Source organism: Pelecanus crispus, chromosome 9, assembly GCF_030463565.1.
Source record: "Pelecanus crispus isolate bPelCri1 chromosome 9, bPelCri1.pri, whole genome shotgun sequence".
Taxonomy (NCBI): domain Eukaryota; kingdom Metazoa; phylum Chordata; class Aves; order Pelecaniformes; family Pelecanidae; genus Pelecanus; species Pelecanus crispus.
Genome location: NC_134651.1, coordinates 41,870,372 through 41,883,146, shown reverse-complemented (window position 1 = coordinate 41,883,146; position 12,775 = coordinate 41,870,372). Strand labels below are relative to the sequence as shown.

Here is a 12,775-nt window from a genome sequence, read left to right as displayed (position 1 = left end):
ACTGGATGATCTTAAAGGTCTTTTCCAACCTAAACGATTCTATGATTCTATGATGCTGCTTTAAAAGAGAGCACTAAATGTATTTTAACAATATTTCTCTTAAATTCAGAGAAATGCTGTTTTACAAGAAATGTTTGTCTGTAATATCCCCTTTTAACCTTTACCTAAATGAATTTACAGTTCTGTATTTTGAATAGTCACCTCCAAATTTTACATATACTGGATTCCTACTACTACGCAGTAATAGGCTTTATCAGGGAACATTTGCGCACGTGTTGTTTCAGTGCCAGCCAATATTTTTTCTTACGTTTCTCCCAGACCTAGCAAGTTTATAACAGACCTTCCCATATCAAATTGCATCCCACATAATAGGACTTTTATTTCTGACCTGCGATGATGGCATGTAATACCAGTATCCCCTTCTTTTCAATGGATCTGCTATACTGGTGATGTAGTCATTCTGGTATGAAAGCATGTTTTTGAGTGCTGCAATTTCATCTTGTAAGTTGTCAATTTCATCCTTGTTACCTGTAAATTAATTACGGGTTTATAGGCATGTAAGGCAAATAATTAAGTCATAAATACTGTATTCAACTTTCCCCTCATTGTTATCCCATTAATCTAAAACAGTATTAAAAAATGAATTGCCAGGGAAACAAACTAAACATTATTATATAGTGATGTAGATACATGCTGGCCCTTGCAAGTTTGTCATTTTAAGACTGTAGAAATACTGGTTCAATACAGATAACTGATGCTCATTTTTCCTTGTATATAGATCTCTGACAATGTTCTAGAGCAGTATAAACTGAATGCATAGCACAATTAAGGGTTTTCTAAATTGTTGTTAATACAGGCTAGTGAAAACTAACACACTGCCATTCTGATTTTGAAAACTGAGGCAAAACGTCACTAATTTCCAAAGGTCACATGGCTTGTCAACTGGCAAAGCTAGAAACCCAGAAGTGCTAGTGCCGCTGCTGGTCCTTAACCATCCGCTTCCTTTGTGCATTTCAAATGCACTGTCAAACACAGTACTTCAGAAAAGTTACGTCTTGCTGTTTGCTTCATATACATAGATACAGAGAATCCACAGAAGCCCGGTGATTTAAGGATGGAATGTATCCTGTATAGGAACTGTACAGGAAGGTATCCTGAACAGTTTATTCTCCTAGAATAAACTTGCAGAGCTCGAACAGCTTCTTGGATCAAACAGTGAGAAATATGGAGAAGAAAGTGAAGTCTTCTGCATCCACGCTTATCCGCAAGAAATGGAGAGAAAAAGAGAGATTACCTGTCCCAATGTTATCCAACAACCATCTTAAACGGCCAATTTCTGCTTTTTGTTGCTCCATAGCTTCGTTTAATTTGTCAATTTCAAACTTCTGAGAGCTTGATGCAACAGTCTTCTCACCAGCTTTCTCCATTTCATGCTGAAACTATTTAAAATATAAGTTTAAACTGGAGTGCTTTGGACTGTGCTAAAACTTTTTCAAACATGTCCATCCGTCCCTACAAAAACGCTCGCTCAGCAAAATGCATGTACCGCTTTGATGTGCCAAAATTGTTCTTCCCATCCCCTCATATGACCAAGGCTTACAGACATAGCCTCATAAAGGCATTTAAGTGAACAGGTGATAGTTTGCCTTAAAAGTCAGCTACTCTAGCAAGTGAGGTTTTCATTTTGTTCTTTGGCAGATGTCAGGGGAGGGAAGAACATTGTGACTTGGGAAAACTTGAGGAAAAAGGGCAGGGCAGACACCTCTAAATATGGCATTTTCAGAAACTCACTGAACCAATATATCTAAGTATTTTATCCTCCTCATGTAATATAGAACAAACATCACTGCAACCTACTTGTTCTTCCTTCTCTTTGAGGAGTTGTTGTAACAATTCTATTTCTGCTTCTGCTCTGGCAAGATCCCGAGCCGCACGAGCTGCCTCAGCACAGAACTCTTCAGCTTCCTCTATCTCCTAAAATTGAGATTTTAGTTTGAGCTTTAGTTTGCAAGAATACTTCACAAGCTTGCAGATGTCTCATGCAGCTTTGTGAAAAGCTGACTAATAAGAAGCATCAGCACTTGTCTGTTCTGAAATTCCAGAAACTGTTTATATAAAATGTTTCGCCTTTATAACTTTACAGTGTTTCTACAGACGAGATGCTAGTATGTAGCCAAAAATGGCTCTGTTTTAAAAACTTGAGGTCTAAGAACAAACTTCCATAGTCCTTTCTTTTGCTTTTCTATCTTAGGTAACAATGTATTACCTACTGTTTTGCTTTTCTATCTTAGGTAACAATGTATTACCTACTGTTTGACTTTCAATTAATAAGAAATTAAACTTGCTTCTGCCTCACCTTCTAACACACAGCAAGAAAGCCTGTACATAACTAAATTTACTCAGGCATTCACCTACTGTATTTCAAGATGAGACTGTCTGAAGCAAGAGCTCCTGGACAGCAGGACAATTCAGAATAATGCTTTGAAGGTGAATTTAAAACACAACACCAGGACTGCTCCCATTACGATGGCATTAGAAAGCACTACTTGTATACAAGCAATTAATTATCAATGTTGATTTACCTCAGCTCGCTCCTGATTAATTCTGAGAACAGTCCCATGAAGAGCTTTCAGCTGATTTTTAGCCATGGAGAGCTCTGTGGCTGCCAGTTTATCTGAAGTGACGATTGCTCTCTTTAATTCCTTCAGTTCTTTATCTAGACTGACAAATTGCATTTGTGCCCTGGCATCTTCTATTTTTTTCTGAAACCAGGAAAGCAATAGGTTTTATAAGTTTCAAGTAAAAAGCAGCACGGAAGAAAGCCTTTCTGGTGGTACAAGTTTTTTCCCCCCCCGTACATATCCCATTCTGTATTGTATGCATAGAAGTAACAGGGAAAAAAACTAAAGCAAGGACAACCCATACAATTCAAGGAAGAGAAAGATGTTCTGTTTAACCTCTGTGGTTTAACCTCTGTATTTGATTTATCTTAGAAAGTAAAATAATTCAGTAGCGTTAGAATCTTCTTTTCATGAGCAAACACAGTGCAAGGACTTGTCCGTACTCATTCCTACCCTTTTCTCTAAATCTTCCAGTTGAGCAAGAATAGTCTCTTTCTCTTCATCTGCCTCTTGGAGCTGTTGATCAGCAAGGCCCTGAATTTCTTCCATGCTCTTTATTTTTTCATGTAAACATTGAATTTCATTCTCTAACTGATGGACCTTGTTCTTATTCTGCCTGTTTTCAGCTTTAACCTGGAAGTGAAATAGGTTAGAATGAGTAGCCAGAAATTTTTTAACCAAAAGCCACGCTATTTTAATGATTTATAGAAATAACTTGTTGGGAAGTACAGTTACCAGCACACTTCGTACCAGAGGAGAAAGGAAAAAGAACTGCTTTGCCACTGTAACTATTATTACGTTTTAAAAGTGCCCAAGTTACTTTGGTAGTAGCAGTGATCTTTTGAGGAGGTTACTGGTTATATTTTTCTACCCATAATTAAACTCTTTGTTGCCCCGAGACATATCATTGAGTCTAAATTCTAATTCACCAAATAATCAGGCAGAAATCATAAAGACTATTAATTAACACCAACAAGTGGGTCTCTCTCCTTCTTACCATATAGCTAAAATTAGAGATTGCTTGTGGAAGTTTTAATGCACACTAAAACCCTTCTCCTCCAACCAATATTTTTGCAAGCTTTATATAATAAAAGCCAACAGAAGGTTGCAAAGGAGCATGTGTCCTGTCAAATACCCGATTTAACACTTAAAAGCAGAAGTGGCTGATGTATTTCACTACTTTAACTGGAATTTCACAGCATGGAAGCGGTCAATTATTTGTTTCTGTCTTCAGAAGCTTTTGCCTGCTTATACAGTTTCTTTATAATGAAAATTACTACGTGACATACATTTGTGCACAATAGGAAAATCAAAACTCTAATAGTGGTTAGTGTTCCTGTTCTAATCATGAGTAACGCCATTCTGCTCTGATGCGAGTTGTCAACATGTTTCTGACAAGCAAATGTATTCAGTTTGTCTACCTTCAGTACAATTGTATTTCTCCAAAAGATGGAGGGTAGCAAAGCTACATCCGTAGTGAAACTTGATCCTTTCAATTAATCCTTTACATTAAGCTGAAATTGTCTTACTCTTGCTTTTGTTGTTTTGATACGTGCCTGTCTATATTTCTCCTGTACTTCTTCCAGTTTTCCCTGCCGAGATACCATTTCTTCCTGCAATTGTCTCTCTCTAGCCCATGCTTTCTCTTTTTCCCTCTGAGCATCAGCAAGGATGTCATTAAATTCTTTCTGCAGATTTCCAAGGCTTTTCCCTAAAACATCGGCTGAATTCTGACATCTGAAAGAGAAACAATCCAGGTTCCAAGACAGAAAATAGTGATTTTAAATTGTGATACCAGATAATGAAATAACGAAGCCTAACACAATAGCACAAGTTTAAGGCATCCAGTGTAAATGAATTCAGGTGCAGCACCAAACACATTGCACTGCACAGACAGGCCTGCACCCCAGCTCTATTTATACCATTCTGTCTGTTTATTACCATTCTTTGTTGCTGAGGACAAAGCAGGGGAATAAAAGTTTGCCCTGTCCCTTGCAGTGAAACCCAAGGGGACTGCATATTTCCCTCAGTAATGCAGTTACTGAGCTCAGGTGATGTTCTCTTAACAACCAAAGAGCGCTGAAGTTCATCTTTGAACTGCCCCAAGTTGCACTCAGTAGGATGCAGCACGTGTACCTTGTTGCTCTCGCGTACTTACCACTTCCACATGCACAAATCTAATACTGTTTGTACGTTTATTTTACTCACTTAACCTCTCCAACTCCTGTCTGAAGCTTTTGCTTGAGTTCATTTATACGAGCCAAGACTTCCTCAGGATGAATTAAGTTACCAACCGCATGGTTTAGCTGATTCTGAAGATCTTTAAGCTGTTGTTTCAGGAGATTATTGTCTCCCTAAAAAAAACCAGACAAAAACAAACCCACCCGCAGAACCATAAGCAAACAAATGCACAAATGGCAAAAGGTAGAATTTTTAATACCTAGATCTCTTTTGGGGATGGTGGTGGTGTTGCTGGGTTTTTGGGGAGCTGGTGCGTGTGTGTTTGTTTTTCTGTTTTTTAAATAAAAAGTCCAAACATTTTTTTCCAGTGTGGCCTGAACCGATATCAACAACAAAACAAGAACACCCCAAACAATCTTTGCCTTTCAGTTTCCTTTATGTTGAAAAGTATTTAGATGCCAGTGCAAAAATGATGTTATCCTTTCCTTAAACTAAGGAAGTACTGTCTTTTCATAAGCAGAGCCCAACAGCACACAGAAGCCTGTCACGCTATCTATCCATAATAGAGGATGGAACAATCACAGACACTGTCCCAGACACTAGGCCAAGGAGTCACACTTGTCCTGCCCTCATTGGTCTTTAACTCTTCTCTGCACATTGGCAAGCTTCAGCAAAAATGATAGTGCTAATGTCTGGTGAGGATCCTTTATAAGCTGTCCCTGAAGTGGTGAGGCAGGTGGACTAGATGTTCATTGTATGTCCCTTCCGAACGAGCTACTCTATTCTATTCTGGTGGTCATTGTATCCTCTGAGGAGCAGGTAAAATAGGAAAAAGGGATCTCATGGATACAAAGAAGGACTGAGCCCGACCTTCCCACAACAAGGGCAACTGCTTTAATCACACAGCACTTAAATAAAGAAGGAAGGGGGTTTCTTTGCCAGACATAATTTGAAGAACTTGAACCCAGCAGAGTGCCTAGAGAAATCCTGCTGATTGAGCCTTTCAGCAGCTTTAGGAAGAGGAAACACTCACTTTCTAATCTCAGTTAAGATGAAGCACTGATCTGTGACACTATATTAAAGTAGAGGTGTTTCTGTACACCTATGCAGTTCACAAAATGCCTGTGAGTTCAAGGATCACAAGCTTTGTTGCCTATTGTACTTGGATGCCATTAGTGTTTTGTGGCAATGAAGTAAGATTCCTCAGGATCACAGCTTTAAACAGAGGCAATAAATTCTGCTTTAGGTATTGGATCAGTTTTTTCTTCTGCATCCAAATAGTCTTCTTACTGACATGTACTGGATGACGCTTGTGGAAAATTAAGATACATATAACAATTTATCAATCCCTCTGCAATATAACTGAGCAGCTCTGAAATTATTTTGAAGGTCAATCTAAATATCTAAAATAAAAAGACTATGGTGTAGGGTCTCTGGACAAGAAAATTAAAGTCAGGAAAAGTGATAAATACTACTGAACTTCAAAACAAGACTCAGAATGCTTTAAAATTCTTATCACTTTCCCCTTGGGGGACTGGGGAAACATACTGCTTATCAGGTAACTTTTTAAAGGCAACAAATGCTTCACCTGCAATTGTTTGAACTGAGAAAGGAGCGTATAATTTTGTTGTTCTTTCTCTTCTGCTAGTTGTGCTTTGGTCAGAGCATTCTCTAATGCTTGCCTTTCTTTTTCAAGTTCAGCTTGCAGGGCTGACAGTTCCATCTACAAACACAGAAAACCTTCAGATTAATATCCCCACTCCCAACCCCAACCTGTCACCCAAATACACAACAGCTAGATTTCTTAAGACAATAGGACAACACCTAAAAAACCCAACAAAACCACCCCGACCATCCCAAATCAACCCATCACCGTATCTATGTAACAGGTGTATTTCCTAAAACATCATCATCATCATGACTTGTACTGTAAATTCTAATCTAGACCTAGCATAAGCACATCCTACCCACCAGGTAACTGACAGATTTACATTGTATCAGTGTTCTATAGACAGCTTTCAAGTTTTTCCTGAAACATCAAAACTAAAAGACTTGGAAGGGTTAGGGACAGAACACTACACTTTACTGTTTTGCATTTTCATTTCTGCCTGCAATCTGGAACATGCAGTTGGAATATGTCTTGCAAAAAAACCCCAGCATGTTGATTTCTGATGAATGGCAAGTGAACCAAGATAGCAGTTATTGTACATCACCATCACACACAAATCCAAATGAGGATCCCCAACAGCAAGATAAAATGGGACTGCACAAATTAAAGCATACATTGTTCTTCCCAGCAGAAAGCTACTACTTTATAATATATTACCAAAAAAAAATTTTTTTTGCTATAGAACTCAATTTCTACTACAAAGAGCAAAGGAAAACTTTGTCTTTCACCTGCTACTTTTCACAGGACTGCTTTAGTGTAATTTCTTTGATGTATGTATGCATGGTTATCTCTTTCCAGAAAGATACAGATTATTATTTTCCCTTTAAATACAGTGAATATTCTCTACAGGCTCCCCAAATGATCTGTGCCTTGCTTCAATGCAGAGTTATAAATCCTTGCAAACTGATGCTACCTGCCATTTGGGAGCACACCTAAACCAGCAATTATTTGCAAGTCAACATTGGAGATGTGGTATGGAGGAAAGCTTGGTCGTCCCTCGTCCCGGGGTATATTGTCCCTTTGGCAGCTTAAGTGCTCTGTTCTTACCTGGCTAAGTTGTTTCAGTCTTTCCAATTCTTCTTTTTGCTGATTGGCTTCAGCATCTCTGTCTCTTAGCTGGGCTTCCAGTTCAGCCTCATAAGCGCTGAGATCCCCTTGCGCATCTCTAAGCGATTCATTTATTTCTTGCTGCTCTTGGAGTGCCCTCTCTAGCATTGTAATTTCCTAGAATTTTACATTCCTTTTAGAACTATGTATACAGGAGAATGAGGATTTCTTGAAATACATTGCCCCTCTTCTGTTACTCAGGGACCCATCATCAATGTGACAGCAGATAGATCAAAATAGAGACACCAACCCTAATCACTAAACAGTAAAACTTAAAGCTACGTAGCACTACAACATACAAAGGGCAGGTCAATGACACTACTGTGACAGACCGTACAAAAATCTACACTCAAGTTACAAAGGTATAGCTTACAGCGATACACATTTGTCCCCGGTATTATGGTTTACGTAAACCTTATCAGGATACTAAGACAGCTCCCGAAGTAATTGGCTGATAGGACAGACGCAAGCTACTAACGCACGCATCCTCAGCCAGTGTCCAGACACTCATGCAATTCACTGTGATATTGACTGCAAATCCATTTTTAGTAACATCTGAAAGGTAAAGCCTGCATTTCTGAGACATCTTCCATAAAGTACAGATTTACTGTATGTCTCTCGCAACTGGTTTTAAAGGCCAAATTCTGTTCTTAATGTGTGTGGGCACATCTAATTGAAGTTGCCATATCAAAAAAAATTATTTTTCCAAGGAACCATGCTTTGCTATTCCCAATTTGGTCATTTGCTTATTTTTTTTTTTCCAAGTTTATTCTTAGGTATCTGAATTTGGGAAGAAACATAGTATTAAGCCTTACTTTTCTCATATTTTCTGCATCCATGGCAACTATTTCCATGTTGTTTCTTTCCTCCTCTAGATCTGCCAATCTTTGTAGCAAAGAGTCTTTATCCTTCTGCAACTCCTTACATTCATCGTTGGCCTGTTTTGCCTGACCCTTAACACTTTCCAGGTATTCCTGTAATCCATTGATAATACTTTCTAAATCCCTTTTCAGTGCTTCATTTGTTGCTATTTGACCTGCAGAAATGCAAAACAAATTTGAGGTCGTTAAGAAACCATGTTTATTTATGAAACAAACAAAACTGCCTTTCTTAATCTTCTTTAAGATGTTCACCTATTGAAATACATAGTAACAGGAAGTAACTAGAACTCAACCAAAAAATGCCTGTGCTGTATTTTAAAGGTTAATTAACCTGACCACTGGAAAAGTTACAAAGAAAATGCAGTTCTTTGTGCATTCCCACCCCCCACTTAAGATGACATTTACTACCTTTACACCTAAATCAATTTGGTTTCAATTTTTATATTCATGTTCTTTTCTGGGGTATTTACTTTCACATAGACTAGGTATGTAGTAAATGTATACATAAGTTTAGTTCACTGACTTCATTCAGTCAGCTTCCAAAACTCAGAGGATCAAATTGACGCACAGAATATAAAAGACTTCTGTAGAGGCTACAAGCACATGAGTGAATCTCAGTCAGCTAGAGTACAAGCTATGTAACAGCTCTTTAATATTTTCAATTATCTGAAGTAGAAATGAAAAGACAACATCGTAAGGGTATTGAACTATCAATACTTCACTCGTATAACTAGAAGCAGAGTAATCCTCTCTTCTGCTGTGCCAACAAAATTTCAGATCACAAGGTTGTGTTAAGTAACCAATAAACCACTCAGCTCAGACTTGACCAAGGGCCTTCCTGCCTTGACATTTTGATCCTGAACCCCAGAGCAACCAGTCACTTCGTCAAAGCAGTTGTTTGCTTCCCCCCACCTTAAGAAAAAAAGAAAATAAAAAAAAGAAAGAAAAATCCTGCAAACTACCCTCCCCCAACCACGTACGAGTGAGGCGACTAAAAAAGTTAAAAAAAAAAAAAAAGTACATGAAGCCTCCTTTTAGATCAGCTAAGAATAGTTTTCAACCTCTTCCTACACTTTCTGTATTTAATTTAAGCAAAGATAAACAAAACTGAATCCTCAATTCAATTGTCATATTATCAGAGATAAAAGAAACACTCCAAGACAAAAAGAAAAATTTACCATCAGTGAGCTGTTGCTCCAAGTCCTTGATTTCCTCAGTTTCCTTCGCAATCCTAGAGAGCATCTCATCCAGGCGACTCTCAAGCTGTTTGTAATGTTTGTTCATTACATCAAACTGCTGTTCTTTACTTGCTTTTTGAGCTTTCATGTGAGCCTGTAAATTAACAGTTGTAAAGGTAAAGTGGGACAACATCAATACAAATTGAAAAAAGTCAAATCAATATTTTTAACTCAGTTCTGTGGTGTCTCACTACCAGCAGTGTCACAAGCACCACATATATTGTGATGCTTGGGTTTGGGGGGTTTTTGGGGGTGTTTTTTGGGTTTTGTTTGGTTGGTTTTTTAAAATATTTTTCCACATTATTGCCCCACAAAGGATCCCAGATAGGCAAGCAATCTGTGTGACTAACATCATCATTAGTAGTCTCTCCCTTGCCCAGGCACGATGGATAAGGTCCCCATTTATAAGTTATTACTCATGGCTACTACCTTTCTTCCCGCCTTTACTTTTTGTGATACTACTTCCTCTTTCAGTCAAGAACAAACATGATTTCCTCCAGAAGCTTTAATCCTGTCATCCCGCATTGCCTTCACAGCAGATGATGCTTTAGAACATGTCAGGTCACCACCCAAAAGAAAATACTCTGAACAACCAGAAAGCCAGGCCAACTTTATAGCTAAGATTTACTTAAAGCAGATTTTTTTTTTTTTTTTAATTTAAATAGTTCTGGGAAATACCCACAGCTCACACAGACTGTGGTTAGGACTTCATGCATTTTGTATGAATTTAGCTGATTGTTTTGGCTGTATACACAACTTGGTTATCAACACACTGTAGTGCTGTTTCTTGCAGGTACGAAATTACTTACAAATGACTCAAATGCCAGATAATTTAGGAAAATACAAATACTGTTATGATAAACAGCACCTTTTTCTTACTACTCAGGAAAAAAAAATTGAGCTTGCAGTAGAAATTTTAAATACAAGTTCTCAGAAAAATTACTGATAAAGTTGCTTTTATAATGAAATTAACAGGTAAAAACATAAACTTTCTGTATTTTTCATGTATTAAACCGGAAGTTATTTTTAACAGTCACATTAGTACAGTTCAACTTGTCACCTCGTTAAAGACAAACTACCATCCGGCTTTCAAAAGTGAAATTTCAACAAGTAAAACCCAAGCAGAGGCGCTGCTGCTGCTGAGTCATTTTGCTGCAGCTGCCGAGTGTCACGAAAGCGCTGTTTAAAAAGAAAAAAGAAAGAAACAAACAAACCACCACCAAACACTTACAGCTTTGCCTTTGTCTTTTCTTCTTCCGATAGCGTTTGCAAAGCGCCCCACCCCTGCCCTGGAATTCATTTGACTAAAGAGCCGGTGTCTTCAGCGCAGAACGCGGCTGGGCAGAGCCCCCCATCTCCGCACGGCCCCGCTCGCCGGCAGCCGCGGAGGGGGCAGGGGCAGGGGCCGGGGCTCCCCCCGGGGCTCCCCCCGCTCCGCCGGTCCTTCCCCCCCGCCCCCGCCGCCGCCCGGCCCCGGCCGCCGCTTCCTGTGTCGTGATTTGAAGCGAGGGGCGGCCCGCGGCAGGGAGCCCGGCCCTTGGTTCAGGGATCCTGCCCGAAACGCACCCAGCCCTTCTGTTACTTCACTGCTTGGCGGCTGGGAATTCATAAAATGCATTTTTCAAAAGTGCTTGCAGGCCTCGGTTGAAGACGGGAGCCGAGCACAGCCTTTCTTTGCCTACTTAAAAGCATCAAGCTGGCCTCAAAAGCTCGCCTTTAAAAAGACACAAGCTTTTTTAAAAACCACTATTTAAAAAAAAAAAAAAAGTAATTCCATTTCGTTTTAATTTAAAATGTCTATAAACGTTTGCTGTACTTGAACACAGTCACTCAGAAATCAGTCTAGCTCCCCTAGAGAACAACAAAAAAAATAAGACCATCAAGCCAGAGCTCTTCTTGGCGCGTCCGGCTTCGCCCCAGCCCTGTACCACGGCCCTCCGAGACCTTGCGGAACCCATCAGTAACGTGACAGCAGAGAAAGGGCACCACTCCCCACCAAAAAGGCAGTATAAATCTTTTCAGAAAGAGAACTATTTATTGAAAATTGATCCGAGTTTTAGGATGCTAGACTGCAGGGTAAAGCCAGAGCTGCTGCTGCCTTCGGCGGTCTGCAGTTCACAGGAATATCGATAATAACCTGTCACCGCTTCGGCCAGGTCAGCTACGTTTGCTACTCCAGACAGCCTTTCTAGGCTTGACCTCTTGCAAACAGACTTTTGTGCCAATGCAAGAGCTCTCTGACAAAGCTGGACTTCAGCTACAGACCTGTAGCAGTTACACAGACCCTTAAAAATCTTTAAGGCCGGATTCTACAAAAAGATGAATTACGGATTTCTTACACAAGTTGTCTGCAAGGCTCTGCACCGCATGTTTTTGCGAAGCAGAAAGATCTAGTTCTTAATGTGCTGTACAGCAACTGCACTGAAAATTAGTTGCCCAAGTGTTTTACCGAAGTTGGTTGTTTTTGTTTGGTTGTTTTTTTTTTTTTTAAATTCTGAGTTGCATGTTTTTCAAATTATAACAGCTAAAGAAATTGATGAATAGCAAAAGAATATATAGTTCATGAAATAGGCACAACTGAATGGTAATCTGTTAAAGTAGCCTTTACTACATTTCTCAGTACATGAATATATGCAGTACATAAAAACTTAAGATTTCAGTTTTACTTACATGCCTTGGATCCTCAGGATTTACAGAAGCAAGAGAACTCTGCAAGTCTTCAAGCTCTTTCTGTTTCTTCGCTATTTCTCTGTTCTGTTTCTCCATTTGTTTTTCCAGTTCTAAAGCTTCCTTTCGTAGCTGATGCAGGATTCGTATCTTTTCACTCAATTGCTGTTCAAGACTTTCCTTGTTGGCCTGTGGTATCTGGAGATAGCATTGGGTAAAAGGTAGGAGGTTGGGTAAAATAGCTTAATTGGAAATACACAGCTGATCAAGAACATTTTAAAAAGTTAAATCAGACTGCTAGTTTAGCCTAACAGGTTGCCTAAAAATTGTTTTGAATCTTCTTTATTTTCTTAACATAACAAAAACTCATAGGATTTTCTCAAAAAGAGTTAGAAAATAGAAAGACAGTTT

General features: G+C 39.1%; 1 protein-coding gene across 1 annotated transcript in view; it reads right to left on the bottom strand.

Moving 5' to 3' along the window:
* The window catches only part of CNTRL (centriolin), a 35,589-nt gene that overhangs the window by 13,905 nt on the left and 8,909 nt on the right, over window positions 1–12,775 (bottom strand). Inside the window, exons 10-21 of the mRNA XM_075716476.1 lie at window positions 12,368–12,562; window positions 9,638–9,791; window positions 8,394–8,614; window positions 7,519–7,695; window positions 6,391–6,525; window positions 4,830–4,975; window positions 4,178–4,358; window positions 3,075–3,254; window positions 2,583–2,762; window positions 1,858–1,974; window positions 1,295–1,439; window positions 389–528 (exon numbers count right to left, since the gene is read on the bottom strand). Of these exons, the coding sequence (XP_075572591.1) occupies window positions 389–528; window positions 1,295–1,439; window positions 1,858–1,974; window positions 2,583–2,762; window positions 3,075–3,254; window positions 4,178–4,358; window positions 4,830–4,975; window positions 6,391–6,525; window positions 7,519–7,695; window positions 8,394–8,614; window positions 9,638–9,791; window positions 12,368–12,562 (1,971 nt within the window). The remainder of the gene's footprint in view (window positions 1–388; window positions 529–1,294; window positions 1,440–1,857; window positions 1,975–2,582; window positions 2,763–3,074; window positions 3,255–4,177; window positions 4,359–4,829; window positions 4,976–6,390; window positions 6,526–7,518; window positions 7,696–8,393; window positions 8,615–9,637; window positions 9,792–12,367; window positions 12,563–12,775) is intronic.